The 24887-nt window shown below is 34.3% G+C and overlaps 6 protein-coding genes and 1 non-coding gene across 9 annotated transcripts in view; 3 read left to right on the top strand and 4 right to left on the bottom strand.

Moving 5' to 3' along the window:
- The window catches only part of LOC100181434 (tubby protein homolog), a gene marked incomplete in the record, with an annotated part of 12366 nt that extends 746 nt beyond the window's left edge, over positions 1-11620 (bottom strand). Inside the window, 16 exon segments of the mRNA XM_018817443.2 lie at positions 80-212; positions 663-746; positions 1278-1365; positions 2007-2081; positions 2898-3046; positions 3349-3451; positions 3707-3808; positions 3938-4036; positions 6559-6834; positions 7624-7739; positions 9010-9144; positions 9944-10127; positions 10426-10510; positions 10743-10784; positions 11015-11137; positions 11476-11620. Of these exon segments, the coding sequence (XP_018672988.1) occupies positions 80-212; positions 663-746; positions 1278-1365; positions 2007-2081; positions 2898-3046; positions 3349-3451; positions 3707-3808; positions 3938-4036; positions 6559-6834; positions 7624-7739; positions 9010-9144; positions 9944-10127; positions 10426-10510; positions 10743-10784; positions 11015-11034 (1691 nt within the window).
- mir4177 (microRNA 4177) lies at positions 1881-1961 on the top strand. The gene has a single exon (NR_034573.1). It is a non-coding gene; the product is annotated as a microRNA 4177 (primary transcript).
- LOC113475784 lies at positions 4046-6552 on the bottom strand. The gene is made up of 2 exons (XM_026840565.1): positions 6018-6552; positions 4046-4888 (listed from the first exon to the last, which is right to left on the bottom strand). The coding sequence occupies exons 1-2, from the start codon at positions 6101-6103 to the stop codon at positions 4234-4236; spliced, it is 741 nt and encodes a 246-aa protein (XP_026696366.1). The 5' UTR covers positions 6104-6552; the 3' UTR covers positions 4046-4233.
- A 492-nt stretch (positions 11621-12112) lies between the features above and the next one.
- Positions 12113-13616, top strand: LOC100176776 (uncharacterized HIT-like protein slr1234). The gene is made up of 4 exons (XM_002125141.5): positions 12113-12323; positions 12385-12513; positions 12984-13095; positions 13327-13616. The coding sequence occupies exons 1-4, from the start codon at positions 12198-12200 to the stop codon at positions 13482-13484; spliced, it is 525 nt and encodes a 174-aa protein (XP_002125177.1). The 5' UTR covers positions 12113-12197; the 3' UTR covers positions 13485-13616.
- An 87-nt stretch (positions 13617-13703) lies between these two features.
- On the bottom strand, positions 13704-19031 carry LOC100179098 (dnaJ homolog subfamily C member 5). Of its 2 annotated transcripts, XM_004225682.4 has the most exons (5): positions 18848-19031; positions 18045-18258; positions 17550-17691; positions 15732-15817; positions 13704-14773 (listed from the first exon to the last, which is right to left on the bottom strand). In XM_004225682.4, the coding sequence occupies exons 1-4, from the start codon at positions 18976-18978 to the stop codon at positions 15741-15743; spliced, it is 564 nt and encodes a 187-aa protein (XP_004225730.1). In that variant the 5' UTR covers positions 18979-19031; the 3' UTR covers positions 13704-14773; positions 15732-15740. The 2 variants fall into 2 exon arrangements, with proteins under 2 accessions (XP_004225730.1, XP_002125325.1); XM_002125289.4 differs by lacking the exon at positions 15732-15817.
- Positions 19032-20548: 1517 nt separating this feature from the next.
- The window catches only part of LOC113475782, a 5755-nt gene continuing 1416 nt past the window's right edge, over positions 20549-24887 (top strand). Inside the window, exons 1-4 of one of the 2 annotated variants that reach the window (XM_026840561.1) lie at positions 20549-21522; positions 21849-22120; positions 22330-22499; positions 22779-22968. In XM_026840561.1, coding sequence (XP_026696362.1) covers positions 20647-21522; positions 21849-22120; positions 22330-22499; positions 22779-22942 — 1482 coding nt within the window. In that variant the 5' untranslated portion in view covers positions 20549-20646 and the 3' untranslated portion in view covers positions 22943-22968. Of the gene's footprint in view, positions 21523-21848; positions 22121-22329; positions 22500-22778; positions 23226-24887 lie in introns of those variants that run through there. The other variant, XM_026840560.1, reaches the window with a different exon arrangement.
- On the bottom strand, positions 23374-24756 carry LOC113475783 (calmodulin-like). Its single transcript, XM_026840562.1, has 3 exons — positions 24573-24756; positions 24448-24502; positions 23374-23953 (listed from the first exon to the last, which is right to left on the bottom strand). The coding sequence occupies exons 1-3, from the start codon at positions 24696-24698 to the stop codon at positions 23793-23795; spliced, it is 342 nt and encodes a 113-aa protein (XP_026696363.1). The 5' UTR covers positions 24699-24756; the 3' UTR covers positions 23374-23792.

The raw sequence follows: 24887 nt of genomic DNA, 5'->3' as shown, positions 1-24887 counted from the left end.
CGATAATTCGCACATATAATAACGGGTTAAAGCGATATAGCGACATTAGGCGTAAAAAGGGGGTTGTTTCGAATGGGTATATTCGCAGGCGAGTTTTGAGTCGAAACTGGAGAGAGCAATAGCAAATGCTTGCACTGCATTCATTGGGTAATTGTAATCTACGGTGAATACATTGTCCTCGACACGTCCGAACTGCATCACTATGTATTCAGCTGTGGAATGAAATAAGATTTTTTTAAATAAATTGGTATATTAGATTTTACTATGTATTTGGCTGTGAAAAGAAATAAGAATTAAAACAAAATGGATTATTGTTTCTTATTCAGAAAAGGTGTACGGAAAATGACAATGTGATGTCGGAATTTCGGATTTCTTGTGGCTAATTCTGTTTCAAATTCCACGAAAAGAGAATTTAAATCTATCATAATTAACTTATCGTATAAAGTATTTGGTTTTAAACAATGCTTCTACACCTTTTTTAAGGAGCAACGCAAATTTAACGAATAAATTATTAACTAACAATTGGCGACGTAATTTCCGAATCTAAAACTTACACGACGTTTGGAAGCATGTGAATCTCACACACGTTTTAACAATTTAACACAAACATGAAATCTAACTGTAATAGAATTATATGCACACATAATATCCAGGTAACTCACGATCGCTCTGATGAACTATTTGAAAGTTTTTCACTGAAGCTTGTGTAACTCGACCACGGAAGTTGAGAACGTAAGATTGGGTTTCTGAACAAATCAAAATACGACGGGTTAAAGTTGCACTAACCGGTATTGGCGCTTAAATAAACTTTAAACACAAGGAAAAAGAATAAACTTTGTATTTTAAAACAGTTTAGTGATTTCTCAAATGAACTTTAAATATATCGAAAATAAAAAACTATACGTGTTTTGACACAATTTAGTAAATTAAACCGTTAAAACTGCGGTATTAATATTACTTTTTTTGTGTTTTTTTTTTCAAATTGCGCTGTTTAATAATCTTACAACTGATAATTTTAAACTGATCGGCACATGCCACCAACCGTTAAACCCCTAATAAGTCAAAAAAATTGGAAAGCCGTTCTATTCTATGTGGGTGGGGTCATGCAGCGTGGCACGCCTGTGGGTCTTAGCATTTAGGCCAGGATTGGCCCATCACCCAAAATGAGTCCTAGGATTTAGGCCAGGATTGGCCCATCACCTAACAAAAGCCGTTACTCGTAAAACTAATCACAGATCTAGTAGTAGGGAAATTGTGATGACAAACCGCCTACTGACCTTCGTTCCAAACAGGGGTCTTGTTGGAAAGCTCGATCAGGTTCTCCATGTTTCGGTTTTGCCACCTTGATAATATAGTCTCTCTTTCCTATAAGCAAGTAATAGGAGAATTTTGTCAATCTCGGAAAAAAAACTTTCATTTTACCAAAACAAATTCTTTTATTTAAAAAAATAATTATTAAGAAAAAATGTTGTTAAAATTCGATTTCAGCGAATTATCGCGAAAATATTCTGCACGACCACGTTTGTGGCGCTCGCTACCCATGCATTCCAAATGATTTCAGATGTTTTATTAATTTACGCAATTTACAACTTTTGGTCATAACTCAGTAAATATTTGGCGTAGAATTATATTTTAGGCACCGTTAAAGTAGCACTAATGGGATGAATCATTTATTGGCAACCCATTTAAACTTTGATCACATTTTAGTAAAAAAAGGAGTCACTAAAAACACCACAAACCGAAATAGCGGCGATCATTCGCGTATGTTGCAAAAAATCGTTACAATTTGTGATAAAAATAGTCCACAATATAAAGAGAAACAATCAATATATTAATAAACCTATACTGCTAAATGGCAGGTGACACATGAATAATCAGTTTATTTTTAAAACAGCAATTAAAATCGAAACCCACTTTTAAAACAGCAATTAACATTGGGGTTAATTGCTGTTTTAAAAATATACTGACAACTGTAGGTATCTCTAGTAGGCCGTGCACCCACTTACATGGTTCGGTTTGAATTTGACTCTCTCATGAGAAATGTTCATCCCAGGTATAATGACCGTCATCTTACGCGGACCCTGCGTAACATTTGATTAATTACACGAACTAAAATATTTTTATAACTTCAAATTTAATATTATATTTCGCAATTTTTTAAAAACTGATGTTAAAAGAGCGCAAATTGAGAAAAATTGCTGTCGAATTGCAAATTAATAGTTTAACGCAGCAAAACAGGATTAAATAAACGTGTAACTGACTTAAAACATTTTTCTAGTAAATGTAATGACATATTTTACAATTTTATTTAATTGATGCCAAAAAGAAGAAAAAAGTGCAGTAGAAAAGCAAACTATTGCTCCAACGCTATTAAAAAACTTATAACATTTTTGCCTGAAACGCTAGAAAAATCCATAACGTACGAACTAAATATGAATTATGTCGCAAACGTTCAGAAAAAAACAACATAAAAGTTGGCAGAAAGAAATCTGATTACAACCTGAACGTTATACTTCTAATTTACTTAGATTCTAAGTAAAGATTACTGCACTCATTAATAATGTATAGCGTAGCGGGGAAAATTAAATGGTCGATTTGTAATCGGGACGTTAAGTTTTCGCAAAGATCCAATCGCACTGTGACGTCACATCGGGTCAATTTTGACGCACCTTTCGCCAAAAATAGCTCAAAATAGATTTGATGTTTGTAAACAACTAGACTGAAACTGGCACGCCCTTTAAAATGTGGTTAGGTTTGTATTACACACGTATATGTCAAAAGCCTTATTCTAGGGCGTCATACGCAACCCTTGGGCTGCGCAGTATCGCCTATGCGCAGATTACACAACCACCATAGAAAAATACGCAGGAGTCAAGCCCCTACACGTTGTCACGTACCTTGAAACCTAACACGTTGGTCTCATAGCATACGGCGACAAGTTCTTCCCGTAGATTATCTCTGTCGATGTTGATTCCAGGTTTCCCCAGCTTTATACCGTGGTCGTACACCGTGAATTTGGTTCCCATGATATTGGAGCGTAATTTACCTGGAAAAAAAGTTCTACAATGATTTTCAACTTCCGACTAAAAATAACCCCGTGTGAGCAACTGTGCAGTATTTTTTGTTCGTTGTAGGTAAAAAACTGTGTAGTAAAATGTTCCCCAATTATTTTGTACTTAAATAGATTTATCGATTACAACTCAGTGTTATTTTTACGTGCTCTTTAAAACGGACAGCGAAAACAGAAAAGGCCAAACCGCGTGGGTGGTGAAATAATGCGATACGTCAACCAGATGGCATTTTTATTGTTGTTTTTTTATTTTGACATCTGCAGTAACCTGCACCTACCAATATATGATTCCCCGTCTCTAGATAAGTCGGTGGCGTCAACGGAAATCAAATAATTTGAAGTTTTGCTTCGTTTTCGCTTCCTGCCCGCTAGTATGAAAATCTGAAAAAAATCAACGAGTAAATACATATCGTCTTGTGGGGTAAGACGGGACAGCTTTCCAACATAATACCCAAATGTCGTGATCGTTTTTTAAACAATTAACAACGGTATATGAGACGCGTGAAAATCCGATTTTATAATTTTTTGAATGGTCTTTGACTCTTTGTTACCACCAAATGGAACGAGAAACAGAGTAAAAAGTTGTCCCGTCACCACCTACCCTATACTATATATTTCATTCAAAATTGAGCTAACCTTTTTTCCATCGTCCCGTTCATAATGAAGGTAATATGTTGGGTAGGAGTGTCGGTCGATGCCCTTGTTGTCACGTGATATCCTGCATTTTATCGTGTACCCCTGAAAAAAAATTACAAAAAAATAAATTAAAACAAATAAATAAGAAATGGAAATAAATGAAAATGTTTTTTATTATATACAATTTTAGCACAGCTGTGTGCCTTGAAACTAGAGCTATGTATTTTATACCTGGGGTGCTGGTTTCATACAGAAGCTTTCTAAGTCGTCCAAGTCCATACCGGGGATGTTGTATTTCGATGCACTGCTGCCAGGTCGAACGTCAGTGTCCTAAAAATTAAACGTTTGTGACGTCACAAATGTGGCCGCTAGATCAAAGATTAGAAGCTTTAAACACGAATTGAGTGACGGGTTTGAGAACAGGTTATTTATAAGTGATAATAAATATTGAAGTGTTGAATAATTAATTGAGTTTAAAAAAGCAAACAACAACACACGCCACTCAACTGTTTCACACGGTTGTGTTATTAAACAAATGACCTATACTGTGCCTGTCTCACCGTGGTTGGTGGTGCCAGGCCTTCCTTTCTCGCAACTGTCTTATACTCGTTTATAATATCATCTATCGACTGTAATAAGCTGGATAATGGGGAATCCGTGGATAAGATGGCCCGGGAAAGGTTCGAAGCCGCGAGAAAAGTGAACTCGGTCAGCTTTCTCTTTGCTGGTATAGCAAGGCTGTGTTGCTGCATGTGACGCCGACCACGTGACACGATGACGTCAAGCTCCTGGCAGAGATCAGAAATAACATGCCAGTCCTGCATGTTGGCAAGGACAGGGTCCTCTTCCGGTTCCTGAGAAGAGGCCAGGTTGCTCAATGAACTAGTGGACTGATTTTCCAAGTTGTTGCTAGCAGAGGTCGCTGCTTCGAGGTTGGAGATGGATTGACAGGGGTTGTTCGAACGACCGGTATTACGAGAAAGAAAGCGACTTTGCATTCGAGAGAGGATTCGTTTGAGACGAATAAGAATCCACCAGACTTCATCGGTGCGGATATCGTCGGTGGGGGGCGCAGTAAGCAACCCATTGGCGGTTTTTATTGCTGTTGAAGTTTCAGTTTGTTGCAGAAAGGGTTTTTCACTGGTTTGACCTTCCTCTATCTGGCCCGCTGGAGACTTCTGTCTACAAAACACCAGTTCCTGACTTAACGAAACTAGTTACGTAATATTATCGGTGAGAACTGAACTTGTATGTGTAAGACTCCCAAGTTCATACAACGATCTGAAGCAAAATATACTATTACGTAAATCGAAATTATTTGGTGGTGATATTGACATTTTAGACAAATAAGTATCCGTGTCGTATTTGATTTTTAAAGTTTGCTCAGCTTAGTTGCGCTGGGACAAAGCACGTCAACGTAACGTGACGTCACAAGGGCACTCGAAAGCATCGACGACGAATTAATTAGTTTGACAAATACGGATTTTGTTTCAGCGAAAAAACGAAGCCGAGTTCTTACTGTCTAATGTGGCCAGATTTCCTAAACAAATCCGATTAGGGCATGTAGCTACATATGGCGTGGTCACAACACGGTAGTGTAGCTCTTATGGAATAGGAGATAACACGCATTGATCGTGATTTTGGCTGCAACAGGTTGCGATTTGGTTATTGTCCCAGTGAATGACCCGTAAAACGATAAACCACGACGCTTAGATGAGGTTTATCATTAGCGGCCGCGTAATAAGAACTGTGACCACATAAATGCGGACAACAATAGAATATTTAAGCATTTGTTTGGTATTCATGTTACAAACTGAAGTAAGATAAAACATTCGCTAAATACACGTCAGTGTAGAGACCTGTTGTTAAATGGATTGGTTTCAATAAAAGTTACGACTGTGGTCGACCACTTCCAAACATGATCAATTATTCAGAACGTGGAACGCTCAATTATTTAGCGCGGTTTCTGAGACCGAAAACGCCGCGTGAATTATTGATGGGTGTCGTCTATTGTCGGTCTTTTGTTATTGAATAAATTGGGTCGATGTTTAAACGATCGCTGGTAATTGAAAGCGGACAATGTACATTGAACTCTGCTGGCATAGATCGTTAATGTTTAGCATAGTATTTGACAACGAATCAAAGCAACTTTAGGGATCGCTGATTAATTAGTGTATGTATTGTAATCGTAAAGCGTCGTTTACGGAGAAAATAACGCGGAATTTAACGGTCGTAAAAACGGCTTTATTCAAATATTCATAGTCAGCGGTCGGGGCGTTTGTGTAGTTATCGAAATTTATTACTGACATACCTTTCATCGAGTGGTAGTGAACTGTCCATGGCTGGAGAAGTACTTTTTATCTCCTCAAGTTGATCACTATCTAACTCCTTGTCCATACCTAATGGCAATTGCCCCTTACTTGACACTGAGTTGTCATCTAAACTTAACTTTTCCACCTTAGGCAAATGAACATCTGCGAAACTAAACTCTTCTATATCGTCTAGCAATTCTACATCTCCACTGTAACATTCTTTGCTATTCTATGAAAAATAAAGCTTTCTCTTGACAAAGATAAAGACTAAACTATGTATCCATGAAAAATTGTTAGTAAAATAAAAACAAATCATAAAGAAATAATTTGCCTTCAGGTTCTGTCATTGAAACCACATTTCCTATATATGAAGGCATAGTTTTGAAAATAGTTAGATAAAACACTACTCCAACCTTTACAGGAGCTATATCTACCAGCTTTAATTGTGTAAAGAAATCACTTGCACTACCTCATTCAGAATAAATCAAATTCAATTATAAAGCAAACTATCAAATAAAAGCCACTCGCAAGCTAGCTTACGCGCTGTTTTAGTCTGGAGGGAAATCCCATATTGGGGCTGGGGTTGGTGGGGCTACCAGGCAGGTTAGGGTGCATTTGGGGCTCATCTGGGTTTAAAACCGCCCCGAAAAATTTGCGGCTCAATTCTTCAGACGTTTCGGACAAAATAGAGTCGGTAAAACGTGGGGAGGTGGTATGGGATATCTCTGAGTAGCTATTTTCAAAGACACTGTGGCCACCCGCAAACTTGTGCAGTGGTGGTGAGAGTTGATATACATGGCTAGGCCGTCTTCCACCCTTTAAGGTGAGGATTTTAATATAAATGAAGAAACATTAAGCAGTAATACATTCTTGGCCTTAATTAAGTGAAAAATGTGAAGATTCATATTCCAATTAAGCATGAATAAAACAATAAAGTATATAAATTTTATAATAAGTCGTTTTGCTGTTGCTTAAACTAATAAGATATTCACCAAAACATGGCACACATTCACATAACCGTTTATATATTCTAGCGCCCAAAGTACCACTTGACATACAACAGTCATATGCCAAGTGATCATGATTACCACTCAAGCACAGGATCAAGTGCCTGAAAAAGCTCTGGGACTTTTCACAGCAGTTAATACATGGGCATGCAAGTATGGACCACCCAAACTAAAGGCCTAAGTTTAAACACCTTATTGTGAAAGCAACTAATGGACTAAAGTATTGCATACAATGTGTTGATTTTTTATGAAGATTTACATAGGTGCATGTAAAGTAGGGAAAACAATTAATGAGTCAGTTAAGTTGGTAGGACCTAGAATATGAGACTTATTTAAATACTCTCAACGTATCATTATGATTTATTGCTAGAAATTGCTGTGCTGTCTAATATGCAAATTATATCACAATTGAGCTTCCAGTAAAATGCTGATGTTTGGAGTTGAAGGGAGGATGATTGTAAAATGGCTTTACATGTGGTCTTCAACAACACAGCCAAAATGGTTTTCCGAACATAAGGTTGCGTTGTGAGACAAATGCGTAATACTTCCAATGAAAAATTTATAGCAAACAAATAAACAGTTTAAAATTAAAATTCACCTCTTTTGATGCAGAATTCGATTTTGCTGTTTGTGGTCGAGGACCTATCGCAACCATTCCTGAATCTGTTTCTTCCTCTTCAGAATCAACATCAAAGTCCGCACTTTGTCCCATCCCTGTGAATGTGAACATAAGTTGCATTAGGAGGAATATGACTGTAACATCTGACTGTAAAACAGATGCTGTGATTGTGTGTGGGTGTTATGAAGTAGAATGATCAATACCACAGGCATTCTTGCACATATAGCGGTTTACAATACCTTTTAATTGGTTAAACTTAACTGTGAATTTTTATAGCGAATATTGATTTAGATGAGTTTCACAATGTACATCACACAGAAACTAAATTTCAGACGAGACACAATGGATGTAATGAGTCTAATGACCTTTCAAAGGTTCAGCATTGTAAATGGTGTGATGCTAATCCAGGAAGTAATTCAATCTCATAAAACCAATACAAAATACAACCATTCCAACAAAACCAGCCTAAGCTATAAACCAAGCCCACATGCTTAGCTTTAATTGATTTACAGTATTAAGGACCAACAGTACAGACACCTGAGATGGACATGATGAATCGACAGAAACAACAACAACAGTCTTGGCTGGTGAAAACAACAGGGGAGAATGAAATTACCAGGTTCAATGGTTTCAACTTCAGTTTTAAATTGGTCGTCAAAATTTGTTTGAAACAAGTTATCTATGCTGGGTTGAACGGCATCCCAAACAGACAGTCGTTTTCCGTTTTTATTAGAACCTTTACAGCATACCATGGAAAAGGGTGGTATGTAAGTATTATTGTGGCGTGTTATGTAGACAAAGATATATGGAACAGGTTCATATGTTTAACAAACACTTCCACACTTTGTTGAACTATGAAACATTTATACAATTCTGTGGTATGCAGAGTTGTCTATGCAAGTTGTCACTCGAATAATTTATATTCCTTATGTTTTGTTTGCTTGGTAAGACCTCAGCTGGGTTTCTTTTCGATTGTGGTTGACATCAATTATTTAAAACAAGCTGGCTGTCTCTAAGCTGAAGTTATCCAAAGTGATATATGTTTTTTATTTAAGGCTTTTATGTTAGCTAATTTACTACCACACATTGCACACAATAAATAATACAACATTAAAGAAGAAATACTTGATTTAAATGTTATATATTTCGAGTATCTAAAAAAGTGAAAGTTGTGCTTCAAGGATTATTATTCGAATAATCGTTAAATTTACACTTACAACTAACTGCATTACATTTCATCATTTCGTTTTTTTTATTTCATTATTTAATTTAAGACTGTACATTTTGAGTTTCAATCATTTTTTACTTTTTTAGTATTTATTTCTATATTTATTTCATTTTTATTAAATTACAACATTTGCTTACCTAATTTTTCCATCTTTAATTCAGTGCCGGTTTTTCTATGTGGAATACTTTCCGATGAGTTATCCATTGTAATTGTTGTTGCTCTTGAATAAGTTGAATGGTTATCTTCTTCCAAGCTAGGGTTATCATATGCAGCTGTAAGAATAAACAAACGATAGAAGTTTTCAATAAGTAAAATAAAATTTATTGAAAATTTGTTTAGTGATTGACATAAGAAGCAAAGGAGGTAGAAATTTATGTTTTAACAGTTTACCTGTGTTTACCTGTGTAAATACCTTATGTACACAATAGGAAAAGTGAACATTAGTATGGACTATGGTTAACACTATGTTTTATACTTTTATATTTAAATCAAGACAAAAAAAATTGATGACCACCCACCCACCACCATTTTGAAATTATTAATATGAAACATAATATTCTAGCATTCTCAAACCTATTATGCAATTGAGCAAATGTATTTGTATGGAGATTAAATAGGATATCTCACTCATACACAACACATCTGTCTCTTTTACTAAAAGCTTTGACAAAGCCGGTTTACCTTTATAAGCATCACAACATTATTAATTAATTATGTCATAAAGTATAATTTTTATGCCAGAACTAGCATTGGTTTGTAGTTTATCCAAAAATTGTAAGACACCTTATTAAAAACCATATGAATGAATTTAAGGAAAGTGCAGACTGCAAAAAAAACAAACAAAATATATAAAACCATTAAAATCAACAAATTAATTGTGTATTTAAAACTGATACAATTTCCATATTCGGGATGTTTAAAACCACAATATCAAATCAACAAATAAAAGAATCCCCAATCATATTTACACCTTATTTCTACCTTCTAAGTTATTCTATGTGGGTTAGGTCCCACAGCGTGGTACACCATGGGATTTAGTTCAGGATTGGCTCATTACCCCAACATTCCTACCTTCTGCTCTTGGATTATACTTGTTGTTGGTGTTAAGGCTCTCCACCAATGGCAGTGACTCATCTCGTTTGCTTGCTGTTGATGGTCGAGATTTTCCACCAGAACCAACTCGAGGTTGGTTGGTGGCAACCATCATGATTGAATCTTGTTTTTTCCTCCTCTGTTTCTGCTCCTCTCTCTCTTTCTGTGAATGAGAACAGGTTTATAAGAAACAACATTATGCAATGGTTAATATGGAAAGAACAGAATTGTAAATAAAATAGAATTTTATAGCTTTTAGGTTGTAATGTATATTATAGTGTTTTGCATCTACTTTTAATAGCATATGGCTGTCCTTTTAACAAAAAGTCAAAAACAATGGAAAAATAAAACTAATATTTTAAAGTCTAATTAGCAATACCAGCTTCATAACAACTATCTTTAGTCCCTAAAAGGAAAAACATAACATGTACTATAATGTGAAATATTCACTAGGTTTAAACCTGTTGTTCGATCTTTTTATCTCTTATGCTCCTGAAGCTCATGTTGGACATCTGCCTTGATACTTCTTCTTCATTGTCAATCACACTTAACAAATAAAACATTCATTTTAAATTTGGCGACATACGACCTTAACATTACATGGCAAGGGTAACTTAGTGAGTTATTGGCCTCAATTAATAACAGGCATAGCCTATGATACAATTAATATGTGAAAAATAAATTATTAATTTTAAATGTAAAATCTATGTTGCATATCATCGTGGATTTGAATTTTGAATGAAACTGAAAACAAAACAACTCAATAAACTGTGCCTACCTTCCCGGAGCTTGGTTAGACCAACGGTCAGTGGCAGTTTTTCTATAATACAAAGAACTGGTTGAAGTAAGTTACATTTATCAAACTATAAATATTTTAGATATAAATTAATGGTATTATAAAACTTATTTATTTTGGCGATAGGAAAACGACAGTCGTTAAAACACATCTTTATGTTTTGTTTTATACAGTCTGTCTATTATAATCATTATAACTAAAATATAATTTAATTTCTGTATTCCAACATAAAAATTTAAACATAGATTACTAACCTTTCAAGACCAGCATACATGATATGATTAGTCGTAACCAAACAGCAGAGAAAGTGAATAGGACAGCGAAATATCCAAAATTTTACAGTTTCACTTAACCTACAAGCTACCGCACAAACTGGCCTATGAAAAAAACATTTTACTTTATTGGTTAGTGGTAGAAAAGGCCTTTTTCATGGCCTAAATTGCTGGATCTATTAGACATAGTACTGTATAGGAGTATAGGATTTAACGCACAAAACTGTGCCCCTTTAATTTAGTTTGACAGCCTACACAGGTTACCAGCCTTTATTATTATTCAAATACACTATATCTATATTATCTGTTATACAATCATTTGTGGTACGTGCCCTGTGGCAACAAATGCGACTACTCAGACACCGATACGGTACATAGTACCTTAAAGTAATAAAACACACCCAAAAACGAACTACGTTACTTTCATAGCGCAAAGCACTTACCAGTCTACTAGTCTAAATAATTTAAAGCCCAGCTGGAATTCGTTTTGCGGCGAGGTCAAGGGTCACCGTCAGCTTTCAGTCATTGGTTGTCAGTCACGAGTACTCTACGTCACAATGAACATTGTTTTCGGCGTTGCCATAACAATGATTGGGGCAAAAGTTGATTACGTAGTGATTTCCGAGTAAACAAGAAAACTAATCAATCAACTTAACAGATTATCTTGCTAGATGTTTCAAATACCGGTAAAATATGAATTAAAAGCAATCAATCACTTGATCATGTTTTGTTTACGGTTCGGAAGAGAAATATTGGCCACTCCGAAATCATACTCTTACATTTACACTCGTAGATTGAAAAGCACTGGGACTACCTGTGTTGCATATAGATTTCACACACCTTATGATTGCGCTCAGGTCCTCAAATATCTTTGTTTTAAATTTTTTCGTGGGTGCTTTGTTATTTTATGTGGTGCTCTTTTTCCAAACAAATGACTATCCCTTTCAAGTTCATTTAGGTGTTATAATATATAGTTTTGTTTTATGTGTATAAAACGCAGGTAAAAATTGTTTCGTTCACTTGGTATTACATCTTTCTATCTATGTATTGCGACTAATTTTATTTAAGGGAAAACCCCTACAGCACGTTTAATGTTTGTTTGTTTTTATTGTTCTTGAGCTACGAAATTCCCGTTTGTACAGCAAAATACTGCAACAAATTCATCATGTTCAATAGACATAACTGTGCACTTATATCTAAAGTACGTACGACCAGAAGCTGTGCTTTCCTAAAACAGTGTAGTAAAAATAAACTTACCACTCCAGCAAACGTGTTATACTGTTTTACAAAGGTAGGTCAACGAAAATTCTTTAGCCAACAACAATAACTTTATTGTATAATCTGCAATGCAGCGCAACTACACCGATGAGGTCGATTTGGCCAAACTTGCTGCGGAGAGGTTTGGAAGTGGAGAAGCCACAATATTTAGTAAAATCATTGACAAAACAATTCCTGCTAATATTGTGTATGAGGACGATCAGGTTTTACTAATATTGAATTTAACATAAAGTATATCGATAATAGTAAACTAATGAAAAAAGTGAACAATTAAGAATTAATTATATAACAAATGCAAACTTAAATGATAGTACAAATGCCAACAATTTCAAAAACATTCATTTCAAGACTAATATTTTTGTCAATTTGAGCAACATCCAAAAGGTGATTGTAGCCATGTTTTAATAAAACCTGGAATATATATCGTCCGGCACAGAGGTTAGAGTTCCTGTCTCTAACCCAGAGGTTAAGGCCCAATAACCACGAAGTTACATATGTGGTAACTTGTAAGCAGACAACAGGTGTATGGCCATAACAACCCTGTTTTAACGACTGTCATTTTTCCGCCATGCGAGTATAAAGCAATTTTAAGATGGGCCATTTGTTGCATTTGACACCTAGTCATAATAGTGTTAGCCTTAAAATATCAACTATATTTTACTAAATGTTCCAGTGTTTAGCCTTTCATGATGTCAACCCACAAGCTCCAGTTCATGTTCTTGTCATTCCTAAGTTTCCGATTCCACAACTGAGCAAATCGACAGATCAAGATAAACAACTACTCGGTATATACAAAACCCAATACTTGAAACTTTAAATAGATTTAAATTAAATTGTAGTAAAAGTGCATACTGGATTATCTAAATAGTTGCCAAGAGTAAAAAACAATCACCCACACAAACGGCATGTGGTGTATGTTATGATTGTCCCTGCTTTGCCACATCAAAGTAAATAAGTTTCATTTTTTTCAAACTACATGGATGATAACTCAATTATGGGTTCCATTCACAATTCAGGACATTTACTAAGCACTGCACGAGACGTGGCTGAGTTGTTAAAGTTGGAAAAAGGATATAGAGTTGTGATAAATGATGGGGTGGATGGCGCACAATCGGTTTATCATTTGCACATTCACATACTTGGTGGATGTCAGATGCAATGGCCACCTGGTTGAGTGATGGACCTGCTTGAATTAATTCTTGCAACCAATGCTGTCGGCTTGACATATAATTATACAACAAACCTATCATGAATGAAAGGTTTTCATTTAATAAAATCTTAAATATGAGCTCGTCTAAGTTGAAATATTTTGTCGCTATTATTTTAACTAGCCTTTAATTTTCAGCTGTTCCTAGCAAAAAAATGAAGGTTTTTAAATACATGCACAACAATATGTTTGAATTTTACTATATTCGCTTGATTGGGTTATAACTACCAGACAAAGTAAATTAACTAAATAAAAAGTGTTAAAGAAGCAAGGAATATGTGGTTAAACGAACTTCACAACAAAGACGCATATTATGTATATTTGAGTTTGTTGTAAATTTGAAAAAGAAAAAACTGTTTTGGTCTCTTTAAAAATTATTTATACGACAACTATGATTTATGCACTGGTAATTATGGCTGTTTAACAACAACATTAAATTTGAATAGCATAAATTTTAACAGACACAAAAATAATAAATGCAAACAATTAACCATTACATATCAGCATCTACTGCATGTTATAGACATACCGCATTGCAGATCATTTAGAGAAGTTCAAAAGTCAGCACCGGACACTAACAACAAAATTTTTTGCAATAGGAAATATTATTTTCTTAATTCTAAAAAAGGTGTAACTTTGCTGTTACATGGTCCATTGAAATTTGAATATTTAATTAAGTGGCAGGCATTAAAACACAGTCAAAATAAAAAACAATAAAAATTATTCTTAAGTATTTGTAACAGTAAATAAAGTCAACAAATAAGCAAGTAAGAATTACCAGACTTGAAGTCAACACGATATTACATCATTAGCTATCACTTTAGAATTATGTGGAATTAAAGCTACAGTACAACCTTTGTATTTAACAGTTTCACATCAATTAAATTAACAGGAAATGAATACAAGACGTTAGTAATTCGTATGTATATGTGTAAGTTGCTATACAGAACTTTTGGTTACAGTAAGTATCAATGAAAAATTAACCTAAATATTTGAAAACTGGTTAAAAGCAGAGGTGAAGCTTATTTCTGCGATTCATTATAAGATTGAATGACATGCATAGTCACAAAATTCTGAAGACAGTTCAACAGACATAGATATGTGAAATTATGGCGTGTTTGTTTGGTAAGCTTGTGGTTGGGGTGCAGAGGTTAATGGGACCTTCTCATTGGTTGATTCGCCGAGAGATGTACCTGATGGAGGTGATGCGCCCAAGGGCTGGGCAGTCACTGTAGAATTATCCTCATCATCACCATCTAAAATGAAGAAAATGTAGTTTAAACAACCAAACCAATCAATCTCTATTTTCCACTGAATCAACCCAAATTATACTTGCGTATTAGGCACGAATGAATACATGAAATCAAAAAAGAGATTACTGATATCAGTGGGACTATTCAAAGGTTTATTTTAAAGGTAAAAAAATGTTTTTCTCTACTCAGCCTGGAAAATCACCATTTTTTAACAGGTATAAATAAAAAGATTATAACTATGCATCCAACACCAGAAAAAATGTTTGGTTATTAGTTCAGCAGTTAAAACAATCAGTAAAGAGCACACAAGCATGAATTAAGTTAATCAGTATTGATTTTTAAATACTGATCAATTCCATTAATTTTACGCTGCCACCACAACTAAAGCAGAGCTACTGATACTGTGGGACCAACACAATCTTTGTACTGAAGAATTTACGTGATATTTGTTTAAATGTGGTCATTTGAATGTGAGGAATGTTTTATGGTGTGTATTGTATTAGAAAGTACATGCAGAGATGAACATAAGTCATAAAAGGCTTTCAAAATAATTCAAAATCACAAATTCAAAGCCAATAATTCAAGCAATGTCAACAATTCCTATACTATTACATGAACCCCTAAGCTAGACATCTCCACTTTTTATTTAGCCACTAACTAGTAAGCTTCACTTCAACTAACTAATTTTGTCATTTATGAATTATCGACTTTGAATTTGCAGCTTAGAGCTGTCATAACTCTACATAAAACCGCAAATCAATTGTTCAAACTGTGATAAGTCAAAATTATGTTCATCCAGCATGCACACACATGTTATGAAATGATCCAAGTGCCAGAAAATTAGATTTTGCATAAAGAAAACACAAAAATCATTAGATCTACATGAATAGAAAGCTTTTTTTTATAAAGTTTCCTTTCAGTGGTTGTTAAAATCTAAAGGATTTCAGCATGCAGTGGTCACCTATAATCATTACTCCATTGATAAACTGATAGGCTGATTCTGTACTGGTTCAGATGTGGTAGTTGTTTGATATTGTGTTTTCTTTTCTGCAGTCGTATAAAGCAGAGTGATAACACAACAAGAAATGTGATCACATTCCAATCAGGCTTTAACAATTAAAAAACTACTAATGACATGATTTAAAATGAGTTTTATCACAATGTAAAAATATTAAATGTGATACTAAATGCCCCCAAACGTTTCCATATATGGGTACTGTTAAAATTAAACCAAAATGTAAAATATTTGGCAAGACGTTAACCAGATACAGAAAGGCATTCACGCTTCACGCCTCAAATTTCTTAGACTGAAATAGACACTTGGCCAGGAGTAGACAATTTGGTGTACATGAGACAAGACTTATTTGAATACAAGAAAACTTCAACTACATAAACATAAGGTATCGTATACTGAAGAAAACCGAGTGCCATGAGATGGACATTCATAATATGACACATACTGAGTCACAGAGACTGTAACGGTGTATAAAAAATAGACGGTTTTCTGTATTGACAAACATGAATAATTTAAAAGATTGATTCACATTCTGATTCAAGCATATACCAATACTATAGTCATTATAAACTCAAACGAAACAAAATATTCAAGCACTGGTGAGATGGTATGATATGAGTGCATAAAAACAAGAATGACTAATGTCAGTTTGAAAGTAATCAAACATTAATTTAAAAAATACCAAAGAAAGGTATATATTTTTATCCCAAATCTGCTTTATTTTATGCGTAACGTAAGCTATCACGTCTATCAGTATCTTGTTATAAAGAAAATTAAAATCAAACTATTACAAATCGACAGTTAGCAGTTATTCTTTAACAAGTAATAGTTTTGATCTTTAGACAGACCACTCATGGAATGGAAATGGTTCTGTGTCAGTTTGATGAAAATAAGATAGTTTAAATGATTTTAAATGAATACTTATTCACACACAGGATGCATTACAACCAAATTTGGACAAAAAAATGTGCATATAGTATATTATATATATTATTATTTGTGTATACGGTTAATAAGGATCCCTGGCTAAAAAAAACAGGTTCTGTGGCGCGCCTCATTGTGGAACCCAACCCATATGAAATGAAAAAGTCCTACAGTACTCAAGAAAAAGTTGTTTTTTTTAAATTTGTCAATCATTTGAAGGTATAAATACATATTTCCCAATAATAAAAAAATAAGACAGGTTTATATGGACGTGCTTTCTTGTCAAAATAAATTTACCTTTCAATTTTTTTTTTAATTTTTCATAATAGTTCAGATTTGCTGGTTTGTAACCTGCACCTAGCTATCTTTGAGGTATTAGACTCAATTAGTTACTGTGTATTACCAAATTTAGTGACGCTCACATGTCTTACAAATTTTTAAGCAAACTTTGGTAAAATTTCGTGGAAACATTATTTAAGAGCTTGAAAATGTATATAGAGCTTGAAAACGTTAATGTATATAATTAATAACACAGTCAATCACGAATCAAAGAAGTGGATAATAGCAGCTACAAAGAAGTTTAATGAAGCATGTTACTGTTATGTAAAATGTGTGGGCAAGTAAAACACTCATTGGAATGAACCACACCTACTCATATAATCATATTCTTTACCAATAGATGTTAAAAAAACATTTAGTTTGGATATTGGACTGCTACCATAGTCCAGTGAAGTTTAAAATTTCAATATATACCTAGAAGACTTCAATGTACAACAACTGACATGCATACTAAAGTTGAAAACTATTTCTTAGTTTAAAAACTGCAAAAAAACAACTCACCTGCTTCTAAATCCTCAGGTGGAATATCAAACTCTTCGTCCAGTTCTGGTTTACAAGCTCCACAGCAGCAGTTGAAGCAGAAGCAACAACAACAGCAACAGAAGCAACAACCAGTGGCCAAGCAACAGAATATGGACAAGCACTATAAAAAAATCATAAACCATAATTAAAATCGAAACCAGTTAAAATTGATATGACTTTTTAGGACTTAAAATATAATATATATATAAATGAGCTATATGACTTATTATGTTTTAATACTGTACAGTGTAAAGGAAAAATATAATTACACAGTGGCGTAGACAAAGTGGAAAAATTCATGGTGATGTCATATTGTCATGCCCCTTTTTAAATATTTATCAGCTCCTATGTAACTATAGACAGTTATCTTTAGTTTGTTAGAAAGGGAACTCTTGTAACATAAATATGAAATAGTCCCTAATCCTGCCCAATATTTTACACAGAGTAAAAACATCATTGTTATTTTTTCTTTACCTTGGCCAATGGAGATTGAAAAGCAAAATAAGTCCTCAGGTTGTCTTCTCCTATTTGATCAGCAATGTACAAACCAAGAGAGCCATACTGGTCATAAATTTCCTTCTTCTTTTCATCTTGTAAAATTTTATTTGCATTGTTGATTTCTTTGAACTTTTCTGTCGCTTCAGGATTGTTTGGATTTTTGTCCGGGTGATATTTAAGAGCAAGTCGCCTAATAATATAAAGTTTTAAAATAAAAGTTTAAAAAGGTTTTTAAATTAACATCATCCAGTGTAATAGCTAAACGAAAAATTTTCGGTGCTCGATACTGCTACCAGTGTCCGCATATGCGTTCTTGGGCAAGACGTTTAACAGACACTGACTTCCAACCCAGTGGTTGTTCATGGGTTAGGGTCAAAATTAGAACCATTCAGAAAAAAAAAGTTAAAACAATCATCCACAAAGTTTATATATATATATATGTTATAACTTGAAATGGGCAAGAAATGGATTAAATAAATCTGCCGTGTTATAATGACTCCGAGATGAATCAGTATGATTTATTCATTCATCTAAAAACAGTGATTTGTTGTAAACCTGTTTAAAGAACTTTAAACTATTAACCATAAATCATAAATGGTGAAGATTTTGCATTTTTACATAGTGTCCTCATAACACTTGAAGTATATTACCCAGTTTTCTAACAGTAGGAAATTGCAATATATTTTTGTTTTTAACAGTTTCTATCAACACAGCATAAAAATATGTTTTGATCTATTCATTTTTAACAGAAGATGGAAAGATGATGAAAACAATTTTACCTGTATTTCTTTTTTATTTCATCGGGTGAGGCTCCTTTTTCTAGATCCAACACATGGTACAGTGATTCACCTTTACGCGACAACTTTCTTTGCACTCCAGCGCCCCCTTGAGGTTGAGGTTCATTTGACATAATAAACTTTTAAAAAAGTTCTAATCTATGAAGTATGACCTATTAAAAAAAAGTTTAGTTAATCTATATTTATATAAAAAAAATTAAAGTTGCTACAAAAGATCGTGGCACAGTACCAGAGCTGCTTAGTAAAATAAAAACAATACTATTGAAACTATATCACAAAAAAGAGTAGGTTTACCGCCTATAAGGTCAAACTTACAAAATCAACTTAAATAAAAAAGTGCTTATTTTAAAATATTTCCCGATTTAATTAGCATATAAGGTCCAATATTGTTGGTATTCACAACAGACAACAAAATTACAATAAAAGAAAATTGAGTAACTGAATAGCATCGCAGGGATTTGTTACACAATGCCGTTTTTTATTGACTGTGAATACAGACAACTTAAGGACTAACGTCATGAAAACAAAATGTGACTCTATACCAATTTGAAAATATTAGCCTTCATATATAAACAAGAAATTCTATCTCAGTTTATAGTTTTAATATATATATGTATGTGTCAATGTGTGTGTTAATTTTATATATACATATATATATAATTATTTGTTTAAAAAAACAGGTTGTATATAAAGAATCTATATTGCATTATCACAAGGATTTTTACATATATATATATAAATATATATATATACAATGGCGCAGCCAGGGAGGGGGTTAGGGGGTTGCAACCCCTCCCCCCATTTAAACCACACAAAAAAAATTGATTAAAACCCCATCCCCTTTAAAAAAAAGTAATAATAATTTTGATTAAACCCCCACCCCCCTATATATATATGTAAAAATCCTTGTGACCACTGTACAGCATTTTTTTCATATAAGTTTAGAAAAAATTAACTTTATCATACTTACCCTCTATCTTCTATGTATTGTTTTTAACAAAATATAACACATAAAAGTGCAAAGCAATAATTGTTAAAAATTATTAACAATTCTAGAAATAACACATTAACAACAGTTTGTAACTCTTTAGTTTCTGTTTCTTTTATTGGCCAAATTTTATCATAGTGTTTAACAGTATAAATTTACCAGGTTAAATTTCTCTTTTTGCGCCTAAAACATAAATAGATATAGTGATTTTTATCATAACAAAACTGCACAAATCATAAAACACAAATGTGCACAATGTACTGCTTTGGTCCGGTTTTTTTTATAATAAACATTTTACAAATTCAGGCCACACGAAGTTTAAAATATTGCTATACAACTTTTGTTGGCTTACACAACACTAAAATCTTGCGAAAACTATTTCCGGACTTTCAGCAGTGCGGCCGCCTTATTGTACAATGTACACACTATACATTGTCTGGTGGTCATTAAAGCTTATTTGCGTATACTCGTTCCTTACAAAACACATACTATACTAAGTTCCGCAACGAAAATCAAAAACTGTGTGCTTAATAAAGCTAATTGGTTCGTAAGGTGACGCACTTTAACGTTACAGGGGATTCGCCTACTCCTAAACCGCTTTTAATTTCCATTACCAGGTAAAAGATTTGTGAATGAGCTTCGTAATATACTTTGAACGTCATTGCAACATTTTTACTGAAATCATGACATCATCAATGCTATCTTGTATGATGTCACATTGTAATACTATAGTATAGTAAAAACTACAGGACACTAAAATATTACAATAATCTTGGTACTGCATATATGTAAAATGATGTTCGCTGTATTTTCATTGGGAAGGTATTTTAAAATGTTCCTGATGATATTAATTTGCGCACCAGCATCATTATGTTGGAGTGATGGTGCAGAATCGGAGAGCAAGAGTTTTAATTCAACATTGCGTTGTAGTTTAATTGACACATCTCCGAAATGCAAAACTTTAAGAGCGACTCTGTTTTCAATCTATGGAATTCCTTCAGCAGAAGAAGACGACTTTTTTATGGATAAATTTTTCGAGCGGTATCGTCGAAGTCCTGGATCGGAGTTTATAAAGAAAGCAAGCTCGAGATTTGACGAAATTGTTCATCGTAAAAAGGTGAAAGTATATATATCGAATGAAGAGGAAAAACTTAAGTTACCGATTGAGAAGTTCAAATCTCGGTGGCGATTTTATAATGGTAGATATGTTGAACTGCCAGTTTGCGAAACAACAGCATCGCCAATCGACCCGGGACCCCCAACCACCCCGCTGCCTAACCTTAAAAGAATCATACTCACAAAGCAACAGAAAGAAATGTTGTTATTCGAGCACAACAAGGCAAGAAGAAACGTCGATCCAACAGCGACGAATATGTTGCTGAAAACATGGGACGAGGAATTGGAATGGGTGGCTCAGAACAAAACGGATTCGTGCAGTTTTAGTGAAAGGAATGCGTTTCACCACGTAGGGAGCGGAAAACCTGCAATAGATATTGTGAGGCACAGCGAAATAAATGCAGAGATTGGTTTTAATTGGTTTGCCTGGAGAAATACAGGAGGTTTGCCGAATAGTTTCGTCACAGACGTCATGGAAGCGTGGATGTCAGAAAAACTTTATTACGATTATGAAGAGAGGACGTGTTCTTCAGTTTGCCGACATTACTTACAGGTATGATAGGCTGTGGCACTACTTGAAATACATGGATTAAAACGGTTAATAATATATTCAACAGTTTAACCGGGAATGACTATTTAACATGCCGACTAATTAGCGAAAAAAAAGAATGAATAAATGAATGAATGAGTGAGTGAATAAATGAATGCTGAATGAATGAATAACGACGCGTTTTGTAATAGGGGCTATACAGGTACACACAATTTTTTTGACTATTTCCTGTTTACTACTAAATGGAACGAAAAAGAGAATTGAACGGATAAGAAACAGAATATTCCATTTCACCTCACTATACACTATATACATATTTTGTGGAGCAGGTAATATGGGCGGAAACGTTTAAACTGGGCTGTACTGCTTCATGCTGCCGAAAATATGTCATCAATGGAGTGACGTGGACGGATACCACTCTACTGGTTTGTGCATACGCACCGCGCGGCAACGTAGTAGACTATACGTCATCAAAAGCGACCGGGTTTTCTTACACCACACCACCAAAAACCCGACACCCTTATAAACGTGGAAAGTCATGTTACGACTGTGGGGGTTATCTTGAAAAAGGTGAAAACGCTACAGTTCTGAATGCAACCAGGTAAGTGGAAATTATTGTTCTCGAAGGAAGTTTTGAATAATCTCCTTATAAAGAAACTAATACACTTGAATACAGAAATATGGTGCAGAACTACACAAACAAATAAAATGGTTTAACGCGTGTGTCATCTCACTAGACCTTCGACTAAGCGATTATACTATGCCGGTGTGTATATAAGACACACAAATAAAATTTAACGATTTTCGTAGCCATAATCCAGCCTTTGGAAACACGAAAGAACCACCAGATACTTGTGTGGACAAGTTATGCACTAACACCGATCGGGATAAAAAGATCCCATTTAAAACACTTCCTTATCCGACAAGCACAACGTTTCCATGGACAACCACCATGACAGCAATGACAACATCCTCACCAGGTTTGAAAAACTAAACCAGATTCTATGTAAAGAGCGGTAGGATTTAAACCGTTAGAACGTAATTTTGGAGAGATATAGGTATAGGCTATATAGTTCTGTATAAATATCAGAGAAGGATAAAACATGAAACATCTTAAGGAAACTTATACCTTATCCTACATAATAATTTGATTAAAATATCTATATCGATCGTGTATTCTTTGCATTACACGCGAAACTTACTTACATTCGTACCAATGTATACACACCATACAAGCGCTACTTTCCCTTTGTTTCCAGGCATACCTTGCGTCAAAGAGATCGAAATACAAATAGATGATGGAAGTTCAGTCAATATCACGATTCCCTCCTCTGCTGGCCCAGGGCAGAGAAATCCATCGTTCTTCGTTTTCGCATTCCTTTATTGGCCACTGTCAGTGTTTCTGTCATATTTTTTACGATAAAAAAATCATAACAAAATGCTTGTGACATGCTTACTGCGACAAAGGTGTCTGAAATTTGATGTATATTGTACAGTGGAGGAAGACGGGACACCTTTAGCACATAATATTCAAACATCCTGATCAGGTTTTAAACAATTAACAAGGGTATATCGTGGGGAAACGGTTTTATAATTCTTTAAATGTTTTTGTTTACTACCAATTTGGAAAAAATATAGAATGAAAACGCGTCCCATCTTTCCCCACCCCTACTATATATCAGTGTCTTATAGTGACCAGCAGAAATAAAAACAAATTAACACCAATATGTAGCACTGAAGCCAAAAATTAATTTAACTAGTATAGATGCAGAAGTATATATACCATGAGCGTTTCTATTTGTTGCTTCTAAAATATACGAGTTCATAAAAAGATAAAAAGTTTAAAGTATGGACTTATGCAACATTTGCATTGTATTATGAACACGCGTTATGAAAGCGCAAAGCTGAAAATTGAAGATTGCATTAAAGTAAGAAGCACCAAAAATAAGAATACAAGGTACATGTTTGGTAGAATTCGTCTGAACATTAAGGTTATACAATATTATGTTTGAATGTAAGAATCTGCTAGCAGCGTAACAATGCATTAGACTGATGCATTAATTTAAAGGAGAAGAACGCCAACTAACAGTTAAAACCAACATATTAATTTATGGTCACAATCTCATTAATAAACGCCTCAAAGAAGTCAGTCCTTCTTCAACAACAATTTCTCAAACAAATGGAATAATTGTGATAGCAGTAAGCACGGTGTTGATTTAAATAGAATGCAGTCCTGCCATGCACCACAACAATCATATATATATATATGTGTGTTACGCAACTATGTTAATAAAGTCATCAAAATCAAGCCTTCGCACTTTGGCGTTAGGAGGCAAAAATTCGCAAATCATTTCTTCAATGTCGGCGTCGGTAAATTTAAGTCTGAGTTCTATTAAAGACTTGCGCAGGTCATTTTCGTCAATATATCCGTCACCTGTAGATTAAAACACTATGCTAAAAACAATGTTCATTTAATTAACAAAGGCATGAAATAGAGTCTCATGCTATTTAGCTCAATGCTATGTGCTCAGGATAAGATTTTATCGGTAAGACGGTTTGGGGCATTTAAAATGCGAGATATTTTAACGACATTTGGCGACAAATTCAAATTTTATTGTCTGAATGTACTCATAGTTCCTGAAGCTATATGGTCTTCTAAATCCAGCCTTGTATACTGATGTATATATGTCAGCTTTAAATTCCCATACCAATATAAGATGGTATATGACTATAGATGAATGAAGGAAACACGATTAATAATCATGTTTGTAAAATAATTGTGTTAAGCTTAACTTATATAATCAGTCTTGTGTTTTGATGTAGGTATATAATAACACATTTTATGTTTGAATATAGGAGCTTTGTGCTTTACTAGATAAATATAATAAAGTGAAGGGAGTATTTACATTCCACCCTCAGTCGACTTACCGTTTCTATCAAATCTTTTAAACACAGATTCCCATTCTTCGTCGGGGTCTTCGTCCTGTGACGTATAACGATGGATTAGATAATTGCGAGAAGGCCGAATGCTCTTCAAACATTAAAAGCCTCACCTGGCAAATATGGGCGAGGAAAGCTAGAAAGTCGTTAAAAGTGAGCGAACCCGTGGAACTCCGGTCAACTTCTTGTATAAGGTTCTGTATTTCTTCATCGGTTGGTTCTTGCCCAAGCGCTCGCATGACGATGCCTACCTCTCTAGCGCCTAATAACGGAAATAGATTACTGAAATTACTCGAAGCAATACGTTACCAGCGGTTGAAGTTTATATACTAAATACTCGGTATTTCAATTCACTGCAACCATTCTGTAAAGCTATAAAAAAAACCTTTCGTAACATTTACTTTTTATAATTTTTAAATGTATTGCNC

This window comes from Ciona intestinalis, chromosome 2, assembly GCF_000224145.3.
Source record: "Ciona intestinalis chromosome 2, KH, whole genome shotgun sequence".
NCBI classification, from domain to species: Eukaryota; Metazoa; Chordata; class Ascidiacea; order Phlebobranchia; family Cionidae; genus Ciona; species Ciona intestinalis.
Note: the sequence above shows the minus strand (reverse complement) of the source record. Positions and strands in the feature narration are given on the sequence as shown.

What these genes read in the sequence shown, in the direction of transcription:
- LOC113475784 (XM_026840565.1), bottom strand. Translation starts at nt 6,103, where the DNA reads ATGGACAAGGAGTTAGATAGTGATCAACTTGAGGAGATAAAAAGTACT. An exon ending in TCACTACCACTCGATGAAAG is followed by an intron (nt 4,889 to 6,017) that starts GTATGTCAGTAA and finishes GGTGTTTTGTAG; the next exon opens with ACAGAAGTCTCCAGCGGGCC.
- LOC100176776 (XM_002125141.5), top strand. Translation starts at nt 12,198, where the DNA reads ATGTTCAATAGACATAACTGTGCACTTATATCTAAAGTACGTACGACC. An exon ending in TGTTATACTGTTTTACAAAG is followed by an intron (nt 12,324 to 12,384) that starts GTAGGTCAACGA and finishes TCTGCAATGCAG; the next exon opens with CGCAACTACACCGATGAGGT. An exon ending in TCAAGATAAACAACTACTCG is followed by an intron (nt 13,096 to 13,326) that starts GTATATACAAAA and finishes TTCACAATTCAG; the next exon opens with GACATTTACTAAGCACTGCA.
- LOC100179098 (XM_002125289.4), bottom strand. Translation starts at nt 18,978, where the DNA reads ATGTCAAATGAACCTCAACCTCAAGGGGGCGCTGGAGTGCAAAGAAAG. An exon ending in GAAATAAAAAAGAAATACAG is followed by an intron (nt 18,259 to 18,847) that starts GTAAAATTGTTT and finishes TTATATTATTAG; the next exon opens with GCGACTTGCTCTTAAATATC. An exon ending in TTCAATCTCCATTGGCCAAG is followed by an intron (nt 17,692 to 18,044) that starts GTAAAGAAAAAA and finishes ATTTTTTTATAG; the next exon opens with TGCTTGTCCATATTCTGTTG.
- LOC113475783 (XM_026840562.1), bottom strand. Translation starts at nt 24,698, where the DNA reads ATGCGAGCGCTTGGGCAAGAACCAACCGATGAAGAAATACAGAACCTT. An exon ending in TCCTCGCCCATATTTGCCAG is followed by an intron (nt 24,503 to 24,572) that starts GTGAGGCTTTTA and finishes TATACGTCACAG; the next exon opens with GACGAAGACCCCGACGAAGA. An exon ending in TAAAAGATTTGATAGAAACG is followed by an intron (nt 23,954 to 24,447) that starts GTAAGTCGACTG and finishes TTTAATCTACAG; the next exon opens with GTGACGGATATATTGACGAA.